Consider the following 26380-nt stretch of genomic DNA (forward strand, 5'->3'; position numbering starts at 1 on the left):
AAACTTAAATTAAACCAGAAAAATACAAGAAGATGAGTTAGGTTTCATTGATAGTTAATGTCTAGTTCATACTATATACAACTGAACTTCGGTATCTCAAATATCGATATCTCAAATACCATGGATATGTCAAAGTGAGTAGAATTTCCCAGCTGCATTTTCTTTAGGTATTTGACCTGCAATATCTTGAAACCTTGGATGTCTCCAAAAAAAATTCTTCACCATCGAGTTGGAGATAATGAGGTTTGACTGTAAATGTAGAGTTAATGGCAGCTGGCTTGAGATTAATGTTTCCGTATAATCCTTTTACAATTCAGGAAAGACCCTAGAACTGTGGTGGTGCACCTGAGGTTTAAAGGCAAAGCTTACCGGAACATGAAGAGTGACATTTTACAAATAATAATCGACAATGCGAAGAGGGTCCTGGACTCGGAGAATAAAGAGCTCCGTATGATCGGAAATCTTCTCATCGAGCCACTGGGGGGAACCAGTATAGATGTTTTGAACATTACTCTCAATCTTGGTGGTTCAACGACCATCAAGCCGACAAAATCTGTCCCGCCAGCCACAGGTTGTTAGTGAATTGTGTACTGAACGAAGTTTTCTTTTCATGTTTTCTTTTAATTAAAGAAAATGTGACAGAGAGCATAGGTAATTGTGTGTTTTAAGAAAGGTTGATTTATATATTTGCAGGGGAGCAAGTCGTAATAGCAGACATCACAGTTTATTTATACAATCTAACTTATGATCCTCAACTGGAGGACGAAAACTCAGCAATGTTCATCAGCCATGCTCATGCTTTTTGTAAGGATGTAAGTATAGATTTATGTAGGTAGTTGAGATAGAATGTAATTGTTAAAGTTAATACTGAGCTTAAAATTATTAAAGGAACTTTGCCTGCATGTGACTTCGAGCAATGATGGGTGGAAAGTAGAGAAACTGCACTAAATTGAATTGGTTATAACCAAAATGTATGTGTTGCCACCTTTTTTTAAGTATTTAAGATGCACATAAACAAAAATGTACGTCAACATCGCACATTTTCATTAAAAAGCTGCTGATCTTGTAGCACTCTGGGGAAATATTAGATTTACAGTTATTCATTTGATAATTGATTGTTTTTTGTTTTACATACAGATAGAGAAAATCTACATGTCCTCATCACAGAAGCACTCTTTCATTGACTGCAAAATGTTTGATTACATGTAAGTACTGTATCCAATGTAGGGGCTTGTTCATCCATTATTAAAAGCACTTGTTAGTGTATGTTATTTCTATGGATTTCAACCTGGTTTGGATTTCTCACAGAAGAAAAAACTTAAGTCGAAACTTAGACTTAAGTCTCAGAATGAACTCAGAGTCTGACTGCTCAAATTAAAAAAAACCCTCAAACTTAAGTTTGAGATATTTTGGAGAAATCCAGGCCTGAAAGATGAAAGTGTTTAATTATCATGATTTTGTTATAAAAAAATATACATGTCTTAGGAAACTTGTTGACATAATTATTGTGACACTAAGAAAGTAAAATGTTTGACAGGGCACCAGATCCCGGACAGTCGTACACCAAGGCCAAGTTCAAGCTCCGTTTCCGCCACCCTTCCGTCTTCTCGCCACGGCATTTCAAAGGGCTCATCAGAACACGCACACCGGAGTTTGTACAGACTGACCTTAATGCACTCACCAAGCTTTACACCTATCTGGTGGGTCACGATCTTGTCATTCTGGATAAGACCGGTTTTGATGTGGTTTGGAGTACGGCTGTTACAATCATGCCTTCCACCCTCTTTATGCCCTCCTCCCTGCATAGTTCCCTAGACATCATAACCTCTAACGTGTTCGCCTCCACTCCGGGACTAACCTTCTACCCGTCTCACTTTCATGGCACCTCCACTGTCTATGTTCTGTATGGTAAGTTTGCAATTCACCTTCTGATCAAACTTTCCACATCATGGTGAACAGATTTTGTTGTACAATACACTGATGAATGATACAACCTATCATTGGGTCAAATGCTGTCTGACGTGTTTTGTGCCGATTTTTAGATTGTTCTTGGCACACTGATTTTGACTACGGATAACTCCGTTTACCTGATCAATTAAGATATAGGGCTCACTACAGGTGTGACCAGTCAACAGGGGATTCTCACTCCTCCTAGGCACCTGATCCCACCACTGGTAAATCCAGGGGTCCGTATTTGCGCAACTCATTATTTTGTATTCCTTATAGGAGTTATGAGATTGATCACTATTTATTATCTTCACCTTTCTTTCAAAGATGCAACCATTGCCAACATCACCACTGGACTCTATGACTTTCAGTACACCTCTGATCTTGCTAACAGGAATTCACCTAAGTTTGCGGAGTTGCAGGCTAATTTCTGTGATGATGTAAGTCCTTGTAGTATAACAATAATTTTTTTGAATTCTTTTACCCTGAATGAAATTGACGAGTTTGTCCTAAATGTGACCTGAAACAATTTTTCAGCTGCGACGTTACGTGGATAGAACACCTGTCGGCAGACATTTACAGGACTGTAGGATTGATGAATTTACGTATGTTGCTAATATTTGAAGTTCTTTATTCTTGTTGATAATCTTCTTTCAATATCATGATGAATTGCAAATAAGTATAGTGGTAGTAAATGTACTAGAATTGTTACAAAATTAAGGCATATCTTTAATATGGGGAAGAGTCTATGTGTGTGTGTAAAAGATACATGTAGTGTACAATGAAACCCGTATGTGGGGGCGAATTTTATGTGTGGGTTGATTGCGACAGTGTCATTTTGCACAATGTGAAAAAGTGCATGAAAAAATTTTAATGAAAATTTGGGTCAAAATACACTGAAATTATTCAGGAGTCGGATAAAGCAAATGTGACTGTATTTATTTACAGGAGTCAGATAAAGCATATCTGACAGTATTCATTTACTGGCTACACTGATATTATACAAGAGTCAGAAAAAGCAGATCTGACTGTATTTATTTATAGGAGTCAGATAAAGTAGAACGAACTGTATTTATTTACAGACATTCCCCATCCAATATTATACAGGTGTTAAATCTGACTGTACTCATTTACAGGCACTTCCCAGCCAATGTTAAGTTTCACCTCCTCTTCAACACGCCCATTGGTTCCTACGTGATGGAGAACATCACCCACATTCTGAAGGATATGGCGCCTCACCGAATGAAGGACGGGTTTGAACTGGTGGACGTCGGAGATCTGAATCTGATCTGGAACCGATACCATATCGATATGAAGGTCACGAACTACACCATGCACACTGCAACAGACATCGCCCATACGGGGACCATCACTTTCCCCAGTACGGAGGGGCCCGGAAAAATCATGTATTGTAAGAATTTTGCACTGTTAAAATTTTGTTGCTGGATGATAGCGGGAAAGATTTAATTTAGACAAGAGTTCTGGATAAACTTGATTCTGTATATGAAATTTTAACTTGCAGATTGTGAACAAAATTTGGTACTGTAAATTTATGATTTAGTATGTTAGTTCTGCAAATTCATATTTATTTGGTACTGTAAATTCATAATTTAGTTCTGCAAATTCATGTTTTCTTAGGGTCAGTTAATTTCATGGTTTTGCAAATAGTACTTCCATGGGGTCTTTGATTTCGTGATTTGAATGAATTTGTTAATTATTGTGTACAACAGCTGCTACAGAAGTACGGTTCACCTGCGATTTGTACAACCAGAGCATCCCTATAGAATTCTCAGACAGGGCACATTACTTGTTTAAACAACAACAGGATCTCTTCTGCAAAGATGTAAGAGTTTTGTGTTTTAGTCTTGTACTCAATTTGAATTTCAAATTTCTTCTGTTATTGCCAAGAATTGCACCATGATTGAAAAAGAAATATCTTGCCATGTTACTCGGTTAAAGATTAGTTTATTACTTTAAAGGTGAGGAAAAGCTACGCTGACAGTGTGATGCACCCGCACTTCCTGGAATGCTACATAAAGGACTTTAAGTAAGCTGTGAATACATTAATTCAATTCCTAAGTATATCAACTGTAAAACAGCTTTTATTCACATTCGAGAAATTTTTCGTAAAGTTCACGTGAACCTTATCGTCACGAATATTTCCTGCTGCGAACCAGTCCTTTACTGTTTCCCTTATTTGTTTAATTATCTGCGTCACAAAAGTAGTCACAGCAAAGCAGATTATCACTGTGAAATCGAGAAATAAGGTCATTGTAAATGAAGGTGGGTTTACAGTAAACTCTAAGGTTTAAGAATAGTTATGCTTGTGATACGAATTGATCACACTAAAAAAATTTGATTTTGCTGCATCAGGTACATCACACCAAGGCAGGTCCAGTTTGGACTCTACTTTGCCCACACAATGACAAGCGGTCTTCAGAAGAATGCAGTGGATATTCTGGAGAGTCAGTCTGTGAACAAAAAAATTGGCAGCAAGACGTACATAGATCTTGGGAAGCTGTTCCTGGAGAAGGGGACGTGCGAGATTCAGATGAAACCCGTGAACTGGACTCACGAATCGGAGCACACGTACCACTCCATTCACCCCACCTCCACCTCAGTGCCAGTGGGACCCTCCTTCGGTGAGGACTCGTTCAGTGTACAGGGAAAATTTTGGAATGTTGATTTTGAAATCTGGAATTTTTGTGTCTCGGTGATTAAATGCACTCTCAAAGTTATTGTACAACAATTTTTTCATATCATTATGAGTATAAGATTCTCAATATTCATAGTACCAAGATGCAGTAGATAGCTGCTTATATGACTGTAAGCAGTAGATAATATATATAATATGACAGTAATGATCAAGGTATCGCTTTCAGAGATTGACCATTGCATGCGGTTCCCTTGTCAACATGGTGGCACGTGTCTGAAGTCGATATCTGGCTGGTACATCTGTGTGTGTCCTCCCGGGTACTCCGGCCCAAACTGTGAAGTCAGTGAGTATCAGTGAATATAATGATCAGATTATTTACTCCTGTAAATCTCTCTATTCATAAGAGATTTATTGTCCTGTTAATCCATGATGCGATTATAAGGTTCTTATCAATAATTTTGTAAATATACGTAATGAAAACAGATGGAAATTTATGTCTCTGTAATAAATCCAACATGGCATGGTCACAGAAATAAAGTCTTTATGAAATATATTTGATTTTCGATGTTTGTCCTTAATGCAATGGGGGAAAAGTTCAAAAAAGTTTAATTTTAGTCGTGAAATTTATAACTAACTAGAATCATAGGCCTTAGTATTGTCTAACATGTACCCGTATGACATACATATTACATGTAATATAAGCAGGTATGGTGGTTTTAAGACTTTGAAATCGTGGCACTGTGCATTTTTTTGCAGACATCAATGAATGCAACATGAACATGTGTATGAATGGCGGAACTTGTGTGGACACCATCGGAAGTTACTACTGTAAATGTGACCAAGGATGGGAGGGAGCACACTGTGAAATCAGTAAGAACTTCCAAACAGACATTTTTTGCAGACATCCCCACCCCCTACCCAGAAAGAATATATATTTTTTAAGAGATGCATAAATGGCTCACCTACATGTCACCCAATGCTGAAGTGAAATTTTCTGAGCGAGGATTTTCTGTTGGCTGGATGTTGATTCACATGCATGCAGTTAATTTAAACAAACTAGGCTGGTTCAAGAGATCCTGATATAAAAGAAATTCATTTTTTTGGGGTGGGGGGGGGATGTTCTAGACCACATGGAGGCAGTGGGTTCACAATTCTAGATATACATAGAAAAAAATCTAAGTTAAAAAGTCCTTTTCTCAATAACAACACTGCAGATTGATTAACTGATAATGCAGCATCCTTGTCTTGTGTATGTGGCAGGCTTGCAAGATATTGAGGATATTTCTGGTAATCAAAGTGATCTATAGTCTAGCTGCATTCTATCTTCAGTTGAGGCAGAAGCTGTACTCTGTTAAATGTGAAATCATTATTGTTAAAACCATGGCTGACGAGATCAGAGTGGGGCTCCAATATGATATAAAGTTTTATGATATACATGTATTACCAGTTCAATCTTCCCACCTCTTCTCAAGTTCAGCTGAGGGTGACCTATGGCTTAGTGCAAATTCACAGCTCAGAGTAAACCCAAAATGAGGGTTCAAAAGTAAATGTGTTTGATTCTTTTAACCTTTAAAGTTAGTAACATAGGTGAGTATAATAATGATGCAATGGACCGCATTATTACAATGGACCTCAAGTAAAATGGTAAGTCTTCTCTTTTTGGTACAAAATTTATGAACAACATAACCCAAAATTTGCAAAGTGATTACTTGGGTCATATAACTTCTGATTTCAGATGAGAATGAATGTGATGCTCAGAACATTTGTGTGATAATATAACTTCTGATTTCAGATGAGAATGAGTGTGATGTTCAGAACGTTTATGTGATAATATAACTTCTGATTTCAGTGACAATGAGTGTGATGCTCAGAATGTTTGTGTGATAATATAACTTCTGATTTCAAATGAGAATGAATGTGATGCTCAGACCGTTTGTGTGATAATATAACTTCTGATTTCAGATAAGAATGAGTGTGATGCTCAGAACATTTGTCTGTATGGCGGGTCATGCGTCGACACACCGGGCTCCTACTTCTGTATGTGTGTAGAAGGCAGAACTGGCAAAAACTGTGAACATGGTAAGAATGTTTTCAGAACCCCCTACAATGATAAGGTGCACAATTTCATTTATGTTTCTGATAATTTTCCTTAGAATTCAAAAAGTTACACTACCCTCCAACTGACAACGCATAGCAAATAGTTGAACTTCTGTATCTTGAACACCAATACTTCGAATACCATGGATATGTCAAAGTGATTTGAAAATCTCAACCACTTATTCTTTTAAGTATTTTACTCTCGGTATTGGGAATCTTAGGATATCTCGAAGATTTTTTTGGTCTTGATGTTCAAGATAACGAGGTTTGACTGTAGTTTTGTTAAAATCATGTAATCCTCTTTCTCAGACATTGATGAGTGTGTGCAGGACAGTATTTGCCAGAATGGAGGCACTTGCTTTAACAGACCTGGATCTTTCTACTGTAGCTGTGCTCAGGGGTGGACAGGGACTCTCTGTGAAACTGGTAAGTCTACACTCAACCCCGGTCGGCCTGCGTGTGACACCTGAGTTAATCATCTAGATATGACATTGAAAAACCGGGCAGAAATTAGGAGGGGAAGTATATCCTCTTTGTTGAGATGGTGTATACATGTCCTGTGTATTGTTACATGTTCTACAACTTTCTTCTCCAGATGTTGATGAATGCACAAACAATGTATGCCAACATGGGGGCACCTGCCTGAATACTCCAGGGTCTTACCGATGTCTTTGTTCCACAGGGTGGACTGGAAAGTACTGCGAAAGAGGTCAGTACAGAATTGTATTGGAACTCTGGTACTTGTTAATATATTTCAAAAGTGATACTGTTTACCAACTTTTATTGGGGGGCACTTTATTGAACTAGTTTTAGATGAGAAATATTTGTTTTAAATGAGGCTGAGCTTATGAACTTTGTGAAATTTTCTCGCATGCTAATGAAAGTTGGTTTTAAGTACATAGGCAAGGTTCATTTTCTTTTATTATAAATGGTTTCTAGATTTCATGCATGATTTTTTTTTAAAGATTTTGACTTTCTTTTCCAGACATTCATGAATGTCTTGAGTATGGTACTGTGTGTCAACATGGCGGCACTTGTCGTAATCTGATGGGGGGATACATATGTACGTGTCCTCCAGGATGGACAGGAGACAACTGTACTATAGGTAAAGAATTTTTCATCGTTGTATTTCTTTTATAATGAAATCATTCCCTCCATCTCCAAGAAAACATGGTGTGGCACTCAGATGGGTTCAACTGCTGGGGGCAAATCCCAGTCTGGTTCATTGCATGTTCTTGCTGTTACAATAGCAATAGGCTTTCTTGTTGTAGAGGATTGTCGTACCGATTAAATTACATCAATTATAAAGGAATATCAATATGCAATAAAAGTAAACAATTTTTGCAGAAGTTTTTAGAATTGGGAATGTGACCAATTTTGTAAATGATTAAAAAAAAATTAAAATCATTTTTTGAGAATGCTTACATGCTGCATTGTATAACTCTCAGTCATGGAGAGGGTAATTGTCGCCAAATCTCTGTTTATAATAATTTATCAGCACCGTTTTGTGGCTTGATTTACGCACCATAGACCTACCCTTTTCAGGGTTGGTGTCCTGCCCTATTTAAATTCTAGGTGAGACATTCTGGTTTCAATGAGTCGCTATACTTAGATCTCGGATGTGCTTCTGTTTGACAGATGTGAAAGAATGTCAGAGTAACCCCTGCCGAAACTCGCTGGGCTGTATCGAGCTAGAGGGGTCCTACAAGTGTGAATGTCCGCAGGGATACACAGGACAGAACTGTGATATCAGTAAGTAAACTCGCTGGGCTGTATCGAGCTAGAGGGGTCCTACAAGTGTGAATGTCCGCAGGGATACACAGGACAGAACTGTGATATCAGTAAGTAAACTCGCTGGGCTGTATCGAGCTAGAGGGGTCCTACAAGTGTGAATGTCCGCAGGGATACACAGGACAGAACTGTGATATCAGTAAGTAAACTCGCTGGGCTGTATCGAGCTAGAGGGGTCCTACAAGTGTGAATGTCCGCAGGGATACACAGGACAGAACTGTGATATCAGTAAGTATAGACCAAAAATGTCAAAATCTGTGGTGCCATTTGTTATAAATAGCATGTACAAAAAAACCCATTTTATTACATTTTTCAATGTCAGGAATGAACCTTCAGTGCTTTGACATCGTATTATAAGACTCGATATACACACTGTAATGTGCAAGTCACCATGGAAGCCTCTGTTCATTAAAAAAAAAAGAGGCTTGTGTGATGTCAGATAGAGATGCATGTATTGGGAGTAATAATATTTTGGTTACGTAAAAACAAAGGAAACAATATATCGACGTTTTCTGCTGTTTTCTCAATTATGCAAATTACCTGGGACCCATGCTTACATGTACAGTATTTTTATACCTGATAATACATATATGTATACAAACAAACTAAGGTGTTTAGTCCTGAAATGTAGCAATATAGATTTTTAGGGACAGTAAATACATATACTAAGTAAGACAGTGTTGTCACTCGTATTATTACATTATTTGTAATAAGTATCATTGCTATTCACAGGGTACGTAATAACGATCGTGTATTGATTGTATATCGCTTATTCTAATGACGTTTTAATTGTAGATATTAACGAGTGTATGATATTGGATCAAGCATGCTCGGGACACGGAGACTGCATCGACACGATGGGGTCCTATCGCTGTATCTGTAACCCGGGGTGGACGGGCAGTCAGTGTGACGTCGACATACCGGAGTGCACGCTGCTGAAGCCCTGTAAAAACAACGCCACCTGTATAGAGATGGAGGGAGGCTACAGGTGTGAATGCTTACCTGGATTCAGGGGCAAGCACTGTGAAGGAGGTGGGTTATTCCAGTGATCCATTTGTAAGACATAGAGCATAAGTTTGTGTGAGAGGGGAAAAATAGAATGGAAATTTTATGTTTCAAGTTTATGAGTGTTTCTAGGCTACACTCTAAGCCAGTAGATGAAGAGCCAGGATTTATATTTCTATTTTTATTATCTTTGATAAACTTTTCTTCTTTACCTTGCTTGATAAAGAATACCGTATAAGCAGAATTATTAGCGGGGAATTAATTTTGGCATTATTAGCGAGAGGGATGAGATTGCTAAAATTGAATATCGCTAACAATTTATTCCACATCAGAGATAATAGTTATCTTTCCTGGAATTTCGAAATCGCTAAGATTAGCTCTTGCTAAATATATATACCTATTTTTATGGGGAAATTGCTAAATTTGTGTCTAGCTAGAATTCCACTTAAATACGGTATGAAACAGCGTGGTGACCTAGATTTTATTTCTGTAGATCAGTTTGAATGCACCAGTAACCCTTGTCGTAATGGAGCCACGTGCATGGAGACGTTTGGATCATTCTACTGTAGCTGTTCCTCAGGCTGGACTGGTCCTCTCTGTGAAACTGGTATCTTATCACCTTCCCCACCCCTTACAAAGTTTTATTCAATGTTTACTCTTTGTTTTGTCTTTGCTTACATGTAGGTCAAACTAATGTCTGAGCAAATTTAGGATTATGATGTTTACTTACCAAACTTATATTTCTGTATAAATTCATTATGTTAATTTTGTTGTAGAAATGTCGATCTAACTATAAAGCAATTTTTCAGAAATGTCAATCTGACTATTTGGCAATTTTTCCAATGTATCCATCTAAGATTCAATGATTCATCTGTTGAGAATCAGTCTTGGTAATAACGTCTGAATGAATTTGTTCTTACTGTTGTAGACCCAGATGAATGTCTTGTTCGCCCGTGTAGAAATGGCGGAACGTGTTTGAACACTCTCGGGAGTTACCGCTGTGTGTGCGTGAATGGCTGGTCAGGAATGAACTGTGAAGTTATAGGTGCGGCCAAAAGTTTCATTATAGTGATTATTGTCTTTATCATATTTGAAAGACTTCTTTAATTTTGCTGATTATTTTTAAAAACTAAATGCATATGAAGGAAAAACAGATAGGAAAGTACCAAAATTTTGAATTTCACAACCCCAGGATTCTGATTCTAGGACAGGTCCAAACAAATGTATACATAGTGTGAATATAACATATATTATATTATTTAAAGTCTTTCATCAATATAGGGGCATTTGTGTTTTTTAAAAGAACACATCTTCTTTTATGTTTAACTGCTGAATATTAGAATTCAGCTTAAATATGCAAAACAAGAAAATTATTATAGATTTTGCAGCCCTCGGGGTTAGTGAGACTTTTACTCTAGTAATATAGATAATGAGGCATCGATCTCTATGTTAAGTGGATTTTCAAGGTTAAGTCTTGACCTTGTTGGGTATGGGTGGGTTATGAAATGTCTTCAAAATTTTTGTGGGAATAAAGAAAGTAAACAAGTTTTTATAAAATCTTCTGAAATAGTAGAACCAAGGTGACTCAGATGAGCATTGTGGGTCATAGGCCGCACGTTATCCCCTCGCAATTTATTGCAAGAGGGGATGTATAGTAATGGAACCATGTGTGTGTGTAACATTTACAGATCTGTAGCTTTCTGGGAAAATATTGGGACAAGAACAGAACAAGAAAATCTGTACCAATATTTTCCCAGAGATCAACAGATCTGATACTTCACAGTTAACTTTGTTATCAAGCGAGGAAGAATCCTATTGACTTTAGGGTCAAAAGGTCATGGTCACTACAGAATTTTATTGAAAAAGCTTGTAGATATTCTACAGGCCACATTTTTTGCTTGCTTGACTTAATGCCTCACATGCAGCTTTGTTATTATAAGAGGAAGAACCCTATTGATTTTGAGGTCAAAGGTTAGGGTCACTATAAAACTTCATAAAAAGTTTGTAGCCACTCATTGCAAGGGGATACCGGTATGCTCTGCCTTGCGGAGCTCTTGTGCAAAATGAAATTTAAATACGACTTTGGAATTTTTCATGTTTGTTATAGACGACTGGTGTGAAAACCAACCATGTTTGAATGATGGAATCTGTGAGCTGACGAACACTGCCGGTCAGTTCATCTGCACCTGTCCACCAAATTGGCAGGGGCCAGAGTGTGCGCAAGGTTAGACTGTTCATCAGAGCTTTTTCATAAGTTTCAGACACTGCATAATTATATAATCATATATTCTATTTTAAACTCGCTGATATAAATAGTTTTTGCTTCATTTTACATCAATGACCTTGTCGTATTGATGAAATTTTATAAATTTTTCTATTGTTTTTAGATTTTAATGAATGTGAGAAATTTCCATGTTTGAATAATGGAACCTGCTTAAACACACCTGGTTCATTTGTTTGTCAATGCACCAGTGGATGGGAAGGGGACATTTGTGAACGAGGTAATATTTCAATGTTCTTTTATTTTTGTGAATGAGGTAATATTTCAATCCTCTTTTATTTTGTTCTCCTGTTTTGTTCACAAAATTTGGAGTGTTAAATCATTCAGTCTCTACATTTTCATGTAATTATTCTTTTTGTTCTTACATAATGTATTTAGCGAGATTCATTTGCTGCTAAAGGAAGGATGTTAATATCTGGTTGTGGAAAAATGTGAAACTCTCTTGGTCTCCATTACAAACGTTATGGAAATACAAAATAGATTCATGCTTGTTCCAAACAGTGCACTAACTGAATGCATTGAATTTTGATCTGATGCTAAAATACAGCCTTTTTTTATCTGCTTAATATTATTCACATGATTAATTAATGCAAAACATGTTTCCTTTTGTAGATGTGATTGAATGTCAGAGTCAACCTTGTGAGAACAAAGGTGTATGTAGAAACACTCTGGGGTCCTACATATGTGAATGTCCCAAAGGTTGGACAGGGCCTAGATGCAGAATAGGTATGGAAGAATATTAAATAATGAAGCATCAGGATGGGTCACACGAAAAGTGAAAGTGATGATTTAAAACAAATTAACAAAATTAGTAATTACAGTTCAACTTTGCTATCTTTGAACAACGATATCTCGAATACAAGGATATGATGAAGTCCCAACTACATTTTCTTTATTGTATTTTAACCTCAATATCTTGAACACTTGGATAAATTATCTTCTCAGCCCCATTGATATGGAGATACATTGTAGCAAGGTTTCACTGCAATTCTAAGGCTTCTTTTGTCATGTACTAATCTATGGTCTAAAAGATGGGATTATTCCAGAATCTCAGGGAGATCCGATGTGCAGTCTAATAATAATGCACCCATTGATGTTTTGTTTATCAGATGTGGATGAGTGTATCCAGAGGCCCTGTGAAAATGGAGGCTCCTGTATAAACCTGCCCGGGAGCTATGAATGTATCTGTCCTCGAGGATTCTCAGGACCTCACTGTCAGATAGGTCAGTAGCTAATGCGTAAAATATTAAACTAGTGACTAGTAAGAAATTTTGTAATGTACAATGTAATTCTTCTTTAAAAAAACAAACAGAGGCTATGAGCATAGAGAGTCGAGTTTCTTGATTGTTTTTGGAGTACAGTCAGTAAATTATGTGTGGTAATTTAAGAGTTTTGACTTTTTTTTTTTTTGCAGAACACAACGAATGTCTGAATAATCCCTGTCAGAACAGTGGTACATGTTTCAATACACCGGGGTCTTACTACTGTAATTGTCCAGGCGGATGGACCGGTCCAAACTGTACTCAAGGTAGAAGTCTAACAGTATAGATCCAGTGTATAATACGATATTAGTATCTTACATCAGAAGATCACTCCACTTACTGGGATAAGCGCATTACATGAGGGATTCTTCAAGTGAAACGAATCGTTACAATAAACTTCAGCAATGTGTTGAGCTACAGATCGCTGTACCTTTTCATTGGTGTTTCTTCCCTCATTGTTTAAAATGTGGATGAATTTTATTAATATTTTTTCTGTTGTTGTAGATGTGGATGAATTTTATTAATATTTTTTCTGTTGTTGTAGATGTGGATGAATGTCTGTTTGAGAAAGCTGTGTGTTTGTTCGGGGGAACTTGCACCAATACTATTGGATCATTTAAATGTGTATGCCCTCCTGGTCGATCTGGACCCACCTGTGTTATTGGTAAGTGCTGTATTATGATCTGAATTTAATGAATAGGCAGTGTACATCAAAAAGGGCATATAATTTAATTTTGTCATTCCAATATCTTTTCAAAGATTTTTAGGAAAATTTGGACAATTGATGCACTTTATCAAATTGTCAGAATATTTAGGTTTTATAGTATTAAAACTAAATCTTGATAGTGGATTAACATTGATATAAAAGATTATCACTGGATTCTTAATCTCTTTGCATCAATCTCTGAATGCCTCTTTCTATGTAAGGAAGTACTATCTGTGCTTGACTTTTAAAAACAGAATCATGCCTTCTACCTTTGTAGACATAGATGAATGTTTGTTGGCCAATCCCTGTGGTAACGGAGCTCGATGTATCAATACTGATGGTTTCTATAAATGTCTGTGTACACCAGGCTGGACGGGTCTGAACTGTACTGAAGGTAAATCCAGCATTCCGGAACATTGTCTACTTATCGCACTCCTCTCTTAACAAGTATCATTCAGATACAACACCCAGTTTAATGTTGAAAGTCTCTCCAATAATTTCATTCAGCTACAACACCCAGTTAAATGTCAACCTCTCCAAAAGACATTGTATTTAGACCCTTCTCATATGTATACAAACAATATTACTCAAAGTTTGTGTTATTGTGGTAAATTTATATTTTTATTATACATCTAATTTAAATGTTGACAGCTACTTGGGAAATTTATATTTTTACTGTACATCTCATTTTGAATGATGACTAATGAGATAATGAGGTACATTAGTATCTACATTACTGATGACAGTATAATACATGTACATATACTGATTTAACTTTTACAGATGACAATGAGTGTAAAGGTTACCCATGTCGAAACAAGGGAACATGTGTCAATACCGTGGGGTCGTTCAAGTGTACATGCCCACCCCAATGGACTGGACCAATCTGCGACTTCGGTGTGTTACTTTACGACTTTTGATATTCCTTGCTTGGTTTTGTCCCTTGTTGATTGTTTTAGATCATCACAGTTCACATTTTTCACGTTTAAGACATTTTTGCAAGGTTCACGAGAACCTCATCATCGCGCATTTTTATTGCCACAGACCAGTTCTTTTATGTCTCTTGTTTGTTTAAGATTATCTTGGTCAAGAAAATTAGTTGTAACGATCCAGTTCATCACTGGTAAATTGCGAAATAAGTAGTTGTCATGAATGAAAATTGGTTTACAGTGATATGAAATATCTGATTTTTTTTTTTTTTAGATGTGAATGAATGCCTGAACATGAGTATTTGTCGTAATGGAGGGGAGTGTATCAACAAGGTGGGGTCCTACGCCTGCTCGTGTCAGGAGGGCTGGACCGGTCATAACTGTCACATTGGTACGTGTTATCCCGAAAAAACGGCAAGGGTTATTCAGTTGTAAATTAGGTGAGTAATTTACGAGCTTATTTCAAACTACATGTATTTTTAATGATGTTTCGGACAGATTATAATGAGTGTGCAAAGGACAGGAATCCTTGCCTGAACGGTGCAACGTGTGACAATCGCAACGGGACTTTTAACTGCATATGTCCACCCGGATGGAAAGGAGCCTTCTGTGATGCAGGTAATCCTCAGGAAAGTCCCCTGTACATGATGGAAGGGGGAGATTTACTTCCTGAAAAATAGAAATTCACAAGATTTTAGACCAGTTACATGTATTAGCTTGCATATACCAAGAAAATCAGTTTCACTATTTCTGATAAATGTTTACCCTTCTCTTTTTAAAGTTTTGAAAATTAATTACAATATGATACAGTGGCAGGATTGAATTTGTTTGCATTTTTCTATTTTTTATTTATTTATTTTTTTAATGACAGTATGACACAATGGTAGGAATGTTTTTGTTTGCTTTTTAGACATCAATGAATGCGAAACTTTGGTAAGCCCATGTCAGTTTGGAGGCACGTGTAACAATATTGACGGATCGTATTTCTGTGTTTGTCCTGAGGGCAGGGGAGGTGACTATTGCGAGATCAGTAAGTACCGGGCTCAAATTTGGGATTTTGAATGAGATATGTTTTTATTTACGTATCAGATGATTTGCTGTAATTTACGTTTTGAAGTTAGATTTAAAGGATGTATGACAAAAATGTTTTCTTTTGTATTGCTGTTATATGTTAAAATGTGTTTGAGTAACTCGATGAATATTTATAGTAGAAGATGGTGCTTTATATCACCTTTGATTTTTTCTGTGTTTTAAAGAAAGTATAAATGAACAAGTTAATTTTCTCATTAAATATTTTTCAGACATCCAAGAGTGCCTAACAATGCCGTGCATGAATGGTGGCAGATGCATCGATTTAGAGAACGGTTTCCGCTGTGAATGCTCTCAAGCTTACACTGGAGAATATTGTCAGAGTGACTCCAATGAGTGCGAGAAGGTCAATCCCTGTCAACACGCTGGGACCTGTGTAAACACACATGGTTCCTACAGGTGTCGCTGTAAGGAAGGATGGAAGGGACTTAACTGTGAAATCGGTTCGTAAAGAGTCATTCTTTAACTTTTTATGGGTGCTATTATTTGAAATAGGAAATCCCGAAAATTTACTTGTGTGTATCAATTTTAGACATCAATGAATGTGTGGTGTCCAATCCTTGTCTGCATGGAGGAAGCTGCTTCAACACGATGGGGTCCTTCAGATGCACGTGTCCCCCTCTCTGGACTGGGCAACGGTGTGAAATAGGTACACATGATTCATACTGTTATCGTATGATATTTAGCTATCAGTGTGAAATAGGCACACATGATTCATACTGTTATCATATGATATTTAGCTATCAGTGTGAAATAGGTACACATGATTCATACTGTTATCGAATGATATTTAGCTATCAGTGTGAAATAGGTACACATGATTCATACTGTTATCAGATGATATTTAGCTATCAGTGTGAAATAGGTACACATGATTCATACTGTTATCAGATGATATTTAGCTATCAGTGTGAAATAGGCACACATGATTCATACTGTTATCATATGATATTTAACTATCAGAACATTGAAATTTACAATTAAGAGAAGAAAAATGAAAGGAGAAAGCCTGCAACCTTGCCACAGACATTAGCTTTCGGAAAAAAAAATTAAACAGTATTGCTTTAATTAATCTTAGGATGGTTTTTTAAAAAAAAAATTAGATACTGGAAATTTAATGTCACTGACTTATGTCTTGCGCGTACTGTACACGTATTTTGTGTTTTCTAGATGTGGATGAGTGTTTGAGTAGTTTTCCCCCATGTCTACATGGTGGAACCTGTTTCAACATCGATGGTGGATACACTTGTCAGTGTCCCATTGGGTGGAGGGGAAAGAACTGCGAAATAGGTCAGGAAATATACATGTATACTTCATTAACAGTATAGACTATACAGCTCAACTTTAATGTCTAAAACCCAGGTACAGGGCAATATTATTGACCTTATGATGGAAGTACTTGGAGTCCACTGCATATTTCAATACAACATAACATCAGTAATACTAGAGATATCTTGATCAGTTCTTGACTACTTTTGAACTGGAAATACAAAACATTTGATTGTAAATAATTCAAAAATTGTCCGTACCTTTTTTATTATTTGAGAGATTGTTCATTGGAATCCAAGGTCATGATGTCCTGATAAGGGCTTGTAACTAAATATATAGTCTTGTAATCTTTGAGGAATCGGTGATTTATTTTTCAGATGTGAACGAGTGTTACACTATGCAGCCGTGTAGGAATGGTGGGACCTGCCAGAATATTGACGGCTCCTATCTGTGTCAGTGTAAGGAGGGCTGGACCGACCCGGAATGTACGACAGGTGAGGACCGGTGGTCAGTTGTGATCATACAGTGACCGTACTTTGTCAGTCAATGTTTTATTTATTGCCTTATCCATAAAATGTGTAGTTAGCAACAAATAAATCCATTAATGTGTTCATCAACAAGGCAGTGCAAATCTCCATTGTTTTAATCTTGCCTGTACAAAATATTCCTGGCGAAATTTAGGTGGACTACTAATTTAAAGACGGAATCCACTTTATTTTTCCATTAGTAATTAATAAGAACCTCAGTCATTTAGATGGTGAATTGGTGAATTTAAGCCTGGAATACGAAAAATACTTTACAAAAAATATCAAAGTTTTTTCTTTACAATGATTGGTGTATGGATGTTGGGAAATCTCAGATATTTGGCCTTACTCAATATATCTGTCATTTTAATTTCAGATGTGGATGAATGTTTAAGAAATCCCTGTATGTATAATGGCACCTGTTTGAATACCAGAGGATCGTACATGTGTACCTGTCCTCGAGAACGAACAGGGAAAAACTGCATGGATGGTGAGTCAAGAATTCTAAGAGAAAGTGGACGATGCCTCTAGCAATCAGTAGATACACAATGGGAGAAGTCATTGCCATTCAAACAATTTCTCTAAACACAAATATTTATGTTGTTAACATATTGTGGTTTGGTAAACTTTTGTGGGTATTGAACTCCATTTGCATATAAACTGATAAACTATATTTTTCATAAAATTTGTTGTGTTGATCCATGAATAATGATGAATTGTAACTCAAAATTATAGACACCATATGACTATGATCTTTCATTTTTTCTCACTTTGTGATATTTTATAATATTGCATGTAAATCATTGAATTTACTAAAACACTGAGTAGAAATGAAGAAAGTTAGTACATGTATAAATATTAGAATTTATTCCAGAAGTGAAGCTCTGATATTTCTCTCGACAGATGTGGATGAATGTGTTCTGTTTTCTCCGTGTAAACATGGGGGCACCTGCTTGAACATCAATGGAGGATATACCTGTATGTGTAAAGACGGCTGGACGAGCACTAACTGTGAAATGGGTAAGATTTCCCCAAGTTCTGATGTCTCTCTGTCTCCCTTGGGTGTACATCTTAATTTTGTTCCATTCTGAAGGATACAAACAAGTCTCCTCACATCCAAACATTGAGTTCATATACAGGTGTATTGTTATAATTGTTTTGATTAAAAATTTTAACCAAATTTTTTGGTTGCAAAAAAATCTGAATTGGTTAAAACTTACCTTCAACTACACAGATTTGGGGAGTTCAATTTTTGCAGTGATGGATGAGTCCATTTTTTTTTCTTTCAGATATTGATGAGTGTCTAAGGAACCCCTGCTACAACAACGGAAGCTGTATAAATTCCTATGGCTCGTTTTATTGCCGCTGCCTTAGAGGTTGGACCGGACCTTACTGCCTAGATGGTAAGAGCTTTTGTCATGCATGGGAATAAATTAATAATAAATAATCATAAGAAATTAAAGTGCATTATTGTTCAATAAAGGACTTATGCGACCTTTCTGGTATTTTCTTTAAAATTATTTTTCCATCTCGATATGCAGAGTTCTTTTGTGATTTCTGAATAGGTTTAAATTCTATACTGTAGTAAACATGTATTATCATACTTTGTATTTCGGCTTGGGTAGCTCGGGTTAAATCACCTAACTAGTGACGCAAGGGCCTCGGGCTTGATACCTGATTGTTCCAAAGATTTTTCTCTCATTCTTTGCTACAGTAATGTCCATTTATACAACGTATATAAGAGCTTGCTTTACATTTTTACTTGCGAACAACCAGGAAAACAAAACATACCTGTAATACAGTGCTCCCAACTTTTGTTCAAGATGAACTTGGGCGGAGGATTCAAAGGAACTTCGATACCATACAGTTATTTGGACTTCATTCTGTATAAATATTTAAATTTTCTTGAGAACAGAGTTTAATTCAGCAATTATTAGTAATTAACCTGAATACCTAGTCCATACTGTCACCTTCACAGCACCACTATCAAAGTACAGGTGTAATTACCAATGCGTGTTAGGTAATTGTCATTATTCAAATTTGACCATTTGTTTGTGAAAATCAGTGTTGTATGGCATTATAATGGGGATGTTAACATGGGAGGAAATCTTTAGGATTTTCAGGCAGTAAGCGGGGGTGGCATTATAACGGGGAGCAATGTATCGAGGGAGCACTGTATATCACACCACTTTTTGTAGAAACGACATAGAATGCAAGTGAATTGTACATGAAATGTCACAAAAAATATATATTACTGATAAATGTTGCATATGTCCTAAAGAAGGTATCTTGTTCAATCTACTTTTGTCATTTATAACACAAATTACTAGTCAGATTGTATGCTGAGTTTCAAAATTGTGGATGAATCTAACTTTTGCAATGAGTTAAAATTATTTATGACAAGCTTAATTCATTCACTGCATTTGTATTAGTTTGAAACTCTTCCAGATTTCAACGAATGCTTGCAACTTTCTTGTGCCAATGGCGGTACGTGCATTAATATTCAGGGCTCTTACCAGTGTAGATGTCCCAGTGGATGGACAGGACAAAACTGTGAAATAGGTAGGATTTTACGGGTTTTTCTATATGAAAGCTCGTATCAAATGATTTTTTTTTATCCAATTTTAAATATTTAATGACATACTGTGGAATCATTAGAATTCGTGGTGGCTCAATTTTCGTGGAATTTGTGGGTACCCCTCACCCACGAATTTACATCCTCAACGAATAAAGACAAAGCAAACATCCCAGAGTTATCTTTCTTACAAATCCACGAAATTATGTCCCCACGAACCCGTAAAAATTCAGCAATCCACAAAAATTGCCCAACACGAATTTAAATAATTCTACAGTAGATTGAAGTGTTCCTACCCTTGGAATGCATGTCAGTTTATTCCTATGTGGATATTTTTTATTTTTACAGACGAGAATGAATGTGAGAAGAACCCCTGCCTGAATGGAGCAACTTGTTACAATACCGTAGGATCCTTTTCTTGTGTCTGTCCAGATGGATTTCTGGGCCTGTTGTGTGGAAATGGTAACGACATGCAATAACAACACACAAACTTCTAGACCTCTCTTTAAATTCTGTTGAAGGAGAATTAATTTCCTTTTTTCACTACATTTCTCAAGGATAAGACTTTACGAAAAGATACATGAATTATATGTTATGGTAGATTGTGTGGATTTTGTTGTATCATGTCGCTTTACATGCATATTTACGTAAGTGTAATGTGATTTTAATTTTTCTATTCTGCAGACACCAACGAATGCCTGCAGTTTCCTGGTATCTGTAAAAATGGAGCCACCTGCTACAACACAGAGGGATCTTATAAATGTGACTGTGCCCAAGGATGGCGAGGCAAGAACTGTGGAATCGGTAAGGACAATGCTTCGTGATCCATCTCTTATACCGAAACAGTTACTCTTCTGCACAACCAAATGTTATGTCAGACATTACTAAAATCACAAAGAAGTACATACTCGTATGATTGATAGAAGATTTTTTTGCTCTCAAGGTCAAGGACATTTTATATTTGGTCTATTCCTCTGTCTGGTTCATTGTGTCTGCAATTTTTACTATGGCCATACAAGATACAGACTTCACACATTTTGAAATTGAAGGGCACGGTAAAAAATTATCTATGTCTAAGAAATGTCAAGGTCATTTATAAAGGACAAGGTCAACTTTGCTACAGTTGACCAACTAGGGGGATTAGTGATTTACAAACATACCTTTTTGATTCCGTTATTTTTATGCCTAAAGTAGATTTACTTATGAGAATACCATTTTTCTTGCTAGATGAGAATGAATGTTTAACCATGAACCTTTGTGCAAATGGTGCAACATGCATCAACACTGATGGCTCCTACAGGTGCAGATGTCCCCCAGGGTTTGAGGGGCCTCTCTGTGGAAAAGGTATGAAAATAACTTTGTATCCAAATCTCTGATTATTAAATAAAGTCAGGTCATCAAAAGGAGGCAGAAAGCTGCTTATGATTTATTGTATAGGAAATATTTGTGTTTTTAATTAGTTGTGCATGTTTATGAATTTACCTTCTATTTCAGCAGTAATAGGTAGGGTCATACTCCACTTTTTTTGTCTTAAAGGTGTTTTTTATAGGAAGGCTAACTAATTTCTAAGTGTGATGTAGGATTAACAGGAATTTAACTCATGGATCTGTTTTCTGTGCCTTCTGTAAGGCCTGGATGATGCATCACTGTGTTGTTGTATTTTATGAAAACTAATCAGGGCAATTTAGCTACAATGTATGTGATTTGATGTTTTTTTCCCCCCTCAATTATCGTACTTCAAGAATTTGAAACCTTAATAGTCAAATCAAGTCATGGAAATTCTATTTGTTGTATTCGAAACTGAAAGACTGTCTTGAATTGTATTTTATTTTAGGTAGTGATGAGAAAGAATTAGAAACTGAGATTGCTCACATAAACTTGGAAAAGCTATTTCTTAAAAATGCATCTTGGTCAGAAAAAGATCAACTTTTATTTTCTACTATTTTATTTCATGGTAGCCAAAAGTATGCATTAAAACACAGCTACAGCAAACATGCTTATAATGAATTCACACTTACAGCAAAGTGATTTTCATTCCTTGTAGTTTTAAAATACATTGAACTCATCTCTTTGAATGTTACATTTATAATAAATCAAAAGTGTTCGTCCCCAGCACTTCGTTAGAAGTGTGTTATACTTTAGTTATATAACTTTGACTTGTAGATATATACAAACTGAAATGCGATATTTTTTCCTTTTGTGAACAATTCAAAAACAAAAGTAAATGGTATTTTTCTGTATTACAGATATAAATGAATGTTTGTGAACAATTTTAAAACAAAAGTAAATGGTATTTTTCTGTATTACAGATATAAATGAATGTTTGAGCAATCCTTGTATGAATGGAGCTAATTGCATCAACACGCCTGGCGGGTACACCTGTAACTGTAAAGAGGGATGGACGGGACTGAACTGTGCTAATGGTACAGGTTTTATTATTATCTTGCCATGTTAGCTAAATTTCCTTCATGTATGTGATTGAAATTCTTTTTTTTTTCGTTTTTTTTTTGAGCAGAAAAACTTGCTGGAAATTTAAAAGGATGAAATAAAAACGGTTTATTACACATGAAAATGGTCGTAGTTTTTATCAGAAACACTAGAAATACTAGTGCTGTTAAAATGACAAGAGCTTACTGTCACTATGTATTTGCCAAAACGATCATCAAAGGAAAAAATCATGATGGATTAATATATAAAAAATGAAAACCATTAATTTTTTTTAAAAAATAAACAGATACAGATGAGTGCTTGAACTTCCCGTGTTTACACGGGTCAAGTTGTGTCAACAAACCTGGTGGATTTGAGTGTATTTGTGTGGAGGGGTGGAAGGGATCGACTTGTGCTATCGGTGAGTAATCGAGAAAACCTGGCGGATTTGTGTGTAGGGGTGGAAGGGATCGACTTGTGCTATCAGTGAGTACATGTATTGTCTGCACCAGAAGTATCCAGGACTATCAAAACTTCGAAATTACATGACTGTAGTGTGTAAATTCAAAATAAAATGATGTTCCAGCAGTAACTCGAAACCCTCTTGTTGCGGAATATGTCTGAATGTTTACACGTGTATTTTGTATATTTTAGATATCCTGTACCGTATTGATGTGGAATATGTCTGAATGTTTACACGTGTATTTTGTATATTTTAGATATCCTGTACTGTATTGATGTTTACACGTGTATTTTGTATATTTTAGATATCCTGTACCGTATTGATGTGGAATATGTCTGAATGTTTACACGTGTATTTTGTATATTTTAGATATCCTGTACTGTATTGATGTTTACACGTGTATTTTGTATATTTTAGATATCCTGTACCGTATTGATGTGGAATATGTCTGAATGTTTACACGTGTATTTTGTATATTTTAGATATCCTGTACTGTATTGATGCAGACTTCTGTTCTGGTCATGGCAGCTGCATCAGTATGCCAGGCTATGATATTTGTGATTGTGAACCAGGATGGAAGGGGCCTCACTGTGCTGAGAGTAAGCAAATGAGCTTGTTTAGAAATTCAAAAGTTTTTATTCCCTAGTTCGCAGCTACCGGTAATTGTAAAGTGAAATATACGATCTGAGCCAAGATGGACCATTTGATATGTAAATGATTAATGTCCAACAAGAGGACTGTGAGAATTATACATGAATTGTCATTTTTACCTTTAAAAAGTGTGCTAATTTAAGTTCTAGATGGGAAGAAAAATAGTTTTATGGGGGGTGTTATTATTTTGAGATTGATTCATGAAGTCATGGTCTGATGAAAACTTCTACACAATTTTACAGATAAGAATGAATGTGTAGAGCTGGTGGATGTGTGTAAGAACGGAGCCACATGTACTGATTTTGCCGGAGGATACAACTGCACCTGTCTACCGGGATTCAAGGGAGAGCACTGTGACATTGGTAAGGAGTAATCGCATACATTTAAACACTGGCTGCTAAAATTTCCTAACATCCCTGCTACTTTATGGTTTAAATCATCGAAAAGACGTTCCTAAATAAATTGGCATACGTAGCAAGTTTTTTGTTGAACTGTGTAAATTGACTTGAGCTCAGGATGACTGTGTTATGTGTTTTAGAACAATCGTGTTTGCACATGCCGTGTCTGAATGACGGACAATGTATCTCCAGAAACGGAATCTATTTTTGTCAGTGTACTGATTTCTGGAAGGGAGAATACTGCGACACTCGTAAGTTACAGCTCAGCATGTTCGTGCTTTATTTTGGTAACGTAAAATTGAGTTGCCTTGCCTCTGTTAAATGCTACTTACTAGATTGATGTACGTTTATTTATAGCTGTGAACATCTGCACTGAGAATGTTGGGATATGCCAGAATGGGGGAACGTGTAACTACCTCGGTGGAGCATATGAGTGCATCTGTCCTCCTGGTTTCCAAGGAAAACATTGTACCGAAAGTAAGTTTTAAGATTTATGCAATCATTGAAGGACCCTGAAGATTTAAATGATTTCTAACCTTGACCCAAATGACCAGAATGGGGTCACAATAGGGGTTTAAAATTATACATATGAATAGGTAGGAAATGCCTACCAGCCTGACTTTCTTGAAACAAGAATTTAAATATGATGTTGGTAAAAGTTACTCTCTTTATCCTAGATGTCAATGAATGTAAGAGAATGTTTCTATAAATAGTATAATGTCAGTAAATGTCACTCTCTTTATCCTAGATGTCAATGAATGTAAAAGAATGTTTCTATAAATAGTATAATGTCAGTAAATGTCACTCTCTTTATTCTAGATGTCAATGAATGTAAGAGTGATGTTTACCCCTGCTTCAATGGCGGGACATGCTTTGATCTGTATGGAAGTTTTGAATGCTTCTGTAATAAAGGATGGAGTGGACCAATGTGTAACAATGGTAAATTTTCTTATTATTATAGCTAGAGATAAAATAAATTTTCATAACAACAGTAAATTTTCTTATTATTATAGCTAGAGATAAAATAAATTTTCATAATAACAGTAAATTTTCTTCTTATTACAATAACTAGAGTTGAAATGAATGTTCACGAATGAATAGTATTAGTAGCAGTCAAAATAAGGGCCGTCAGACAAGTTTTGTAAAGTATCAAATTAAATCGTAAGACTTTTGAAATATAAACACTGAACTGTATACATGTATCTTGATTTTGTAGACACCAACGAATGTGACAGCAGCCCCTGTCTGAACAATGGAAAGTGTATCAACACCGAGGGGGGCTATCTGTGTGAATGTACGCCGGGATGGACTGCTAATAGATGTCAGAGAAGTAAGTGTATAATTTACACGGGGAGGGGGGATCTGTGTGAATGTATGCCGGGATGGACGGCTAATAGATGTCAGAGAAGTAAGTGTATAATTTACACGGGGAGGGGGGCTATCTGTGAATGTACGCCGGGATGGACGGCTAAGATATGTCAGAGAACACTGAGGAGGGGGGTGGGGGCTATCTGTGTGAAGTAAGTCCAACAATTCTGTACAGTGAGCAGAATATTTTTAAGAGAAATCACAGAGTATAGATTGGTAATATATAATATAAAGAAATTTTTGCCTATTGTACCTCTATCTGCAAAAGAATTTGAATTTGCTTTTAAATCAGCATATGAAATGATTTGCAGGGCTGAATTTCAAATGGAGCTTTCAATATGCTTGATATTTCTATGGGAAAAAATCACATGCACAAAACTTTCCCAGCATACAGTAATATTATCTGATTTGTTTCAATATTTCCCCCCACTTTAACAGACAAGAATGAATGCGTGAACTTCCCATGTCTTCACGGTGGGACCTGTAGAGACACAATCGGGTCATTCAGATGTTCATGCACCCAGGGCTGGACTGGAGAGATTTGTGGGGACGGTAGGAAACATAAGTTACTTTATTGTTTGCTTTTTTGTCAAATTAAGGAGGTATGCTATATCGCTATAATGACTTGTTTCCTTCTAAAACATGAATGAAAATATAAAAATCAGCAATATTTGTGTGTATATTACATTTGATTACCTAACTTGTGTTGACTGCTGATCTGTAGATTGCGGGTTCGATTCCAGCAGGGTTTTTAAAAAAAAAAATTCAGATGAATTTGTACTAAACCTACATTTTTTGACTAAATAAGTAAATTGGAAAGTTTTCAGTTTTAATGTAATATTGTATATGTATATATCCTCTTCTTCTCTGTTGTGTTATTCCTCCTTAAATTTCGAAATCGAACCAAAATCGCATCATATTAGTTATTTCTATCCAAACCCT

The 26380-nt window shown here is 36.2% G+C and overlaps 1 protein-coding gene across 1 annotated transcript in view; it reads left to right on the forward strand.

Moving 5' to 3' along the window:
- LOC125657996 (uncharacterized) overlaps positions 1-26380 on the forward strand; it is an 89382-nt gene that overhangs the window by 13808 nt on the left and 49194 nt on the right. Inside the window, exons 10-60 of the mRNA XM_056149232.1 lie at positions 318-571; positions 694-812; positions 1138-1205; positions 1538-1908; positions 2275-2387; positions 2485-2552; positions 3084-3358; positions 3678-3790; positions 3927-3994; positions 4321-4589; positions 4830-4946; positions 5360-5473; positions 6566-6682; positions 7010-7126; positions 7296-7409; positions 7686-7805; positions 8339-8452; positions 9287-9523; positions 9990-10103; positions 10425-10541; positions 11604-11720; positions 11884-11997; positions 12390-12503; positions 12887-13000; positions 13192-13305; positions 13584-13703; positions 14023-14139; positions 14529-14642; positions 14949-15065; positions 15173-15292; positions 15585-15704; positions 15976-16206; positions 16296-16412; positions 16934-17053; positions 17410-17526; positions 17933-18046; positions 18460-18576; positions 18846-18959; positions 20005-20118; positions 20480-20593; positions 20816-20935; positions 21359-21475; positions 22441-22554; positions 22866-22979; positions 23504-23620; positions 23915-24034; positions 24211-24321; positions 24428-24547; positions 24890-25009; positions 25287-25400; positions 25877-25990. Coding sequence (XP_056005207.1) covers positions 318-571; positions 694-812; positions 1138-1205; positions 1538-1908; positions 2275-2387; positions 2485-2552; positions 3084-3358; positions 3678-3790; positions 3927-3994; positions 4321-4589; positions 4830-4946; positions 5360-5473; positions 6566-6682; positions 7010-7126; positions 7296-7409; positions 7686-7805; positions 8339-8452; positions 9287-9523; positions 9990-10103; positions 10425-10541; positions 11604-11720; positions 11884-11997; positions 12390-12503; positions 12887-13000; positions 13192-13305; positions 13584-13703; positions 14023-14139; positions 14529-14642; positions 14949-15065; positions 15173-15292; positions 15585-15704; positions 15976-16206; positions 16296-16412; positions 16934-17053; positions 17410-17526; positions 17933-18046; positions 18460-18576; positions 18846-18959; positions 20005-20118; positions 20480-20593; positions 20816-20935; positions 21359-21475; positions 22441-22554; positions 22866-22979; positions 23504-23620; positions 23915-24034; positions 24211-24321; positions 24428-24547; positions 24890-25009; positions 25287-25400; positions 25877-25990 — 6719 coding nt within the window. The remainder of the gene's footprint in view (positions 1-317; positions 572-693; positions 813-1137; positions 1206-1537; positions 1909-2274; positions 2388-2484; positions 2553-3083; positions 3359-3677; positions 3791-3926; positions 3995-4320; positions 4590-4829; positions 4947-5359; positions 5474-6565; positions 6683-7009; positions 7127-7295; positions 7410-7685; positions 7806-8338; positions 8453-9286; positions 9524-9989; positions 10104-10424; positions 10542-11603; positions 11721-11883; positions 11998-12389; positions 12504-12886; positions 13001-13191; positions 13306-13583; positions 13704-14022; positions 14140-14528; positions 14643-14948; positions 15066-15172; positions 15293-15584; positions 15705-15975; positions 16207-16295; positions 16413-16933; positions 17054-17409; positions 17527-17932; positions 18047-18459; positions 18577-18845; positions 18960-20004; positions 20119-20479; positions 20594-20815; positions 20936-21358; positions 21476-22440; positions 22555-22865; positions 22980-23503; positions 23621-23914; positions 24035-24210; positions 24322-24427; positions 24548-24889; positions 25010-25286; positions 25401-25876; positions 25991-26380) is intronic.

The sequence above is a fragment of the Ostrea edulis genome, chromosome 9, assembly GCF_947568905.1.
Source record: "Ostrea edulis chromosome 9, xbOstEdul1.1, whole genome shotgun sequence".
Classification (NCBI taxonomy): domain Eukaryota; kingdom Metazoa; phylum Mollusca; class Bivalvia; order Ostreida; family Ostreidae; genus Ostrea; species Ostrea edulis.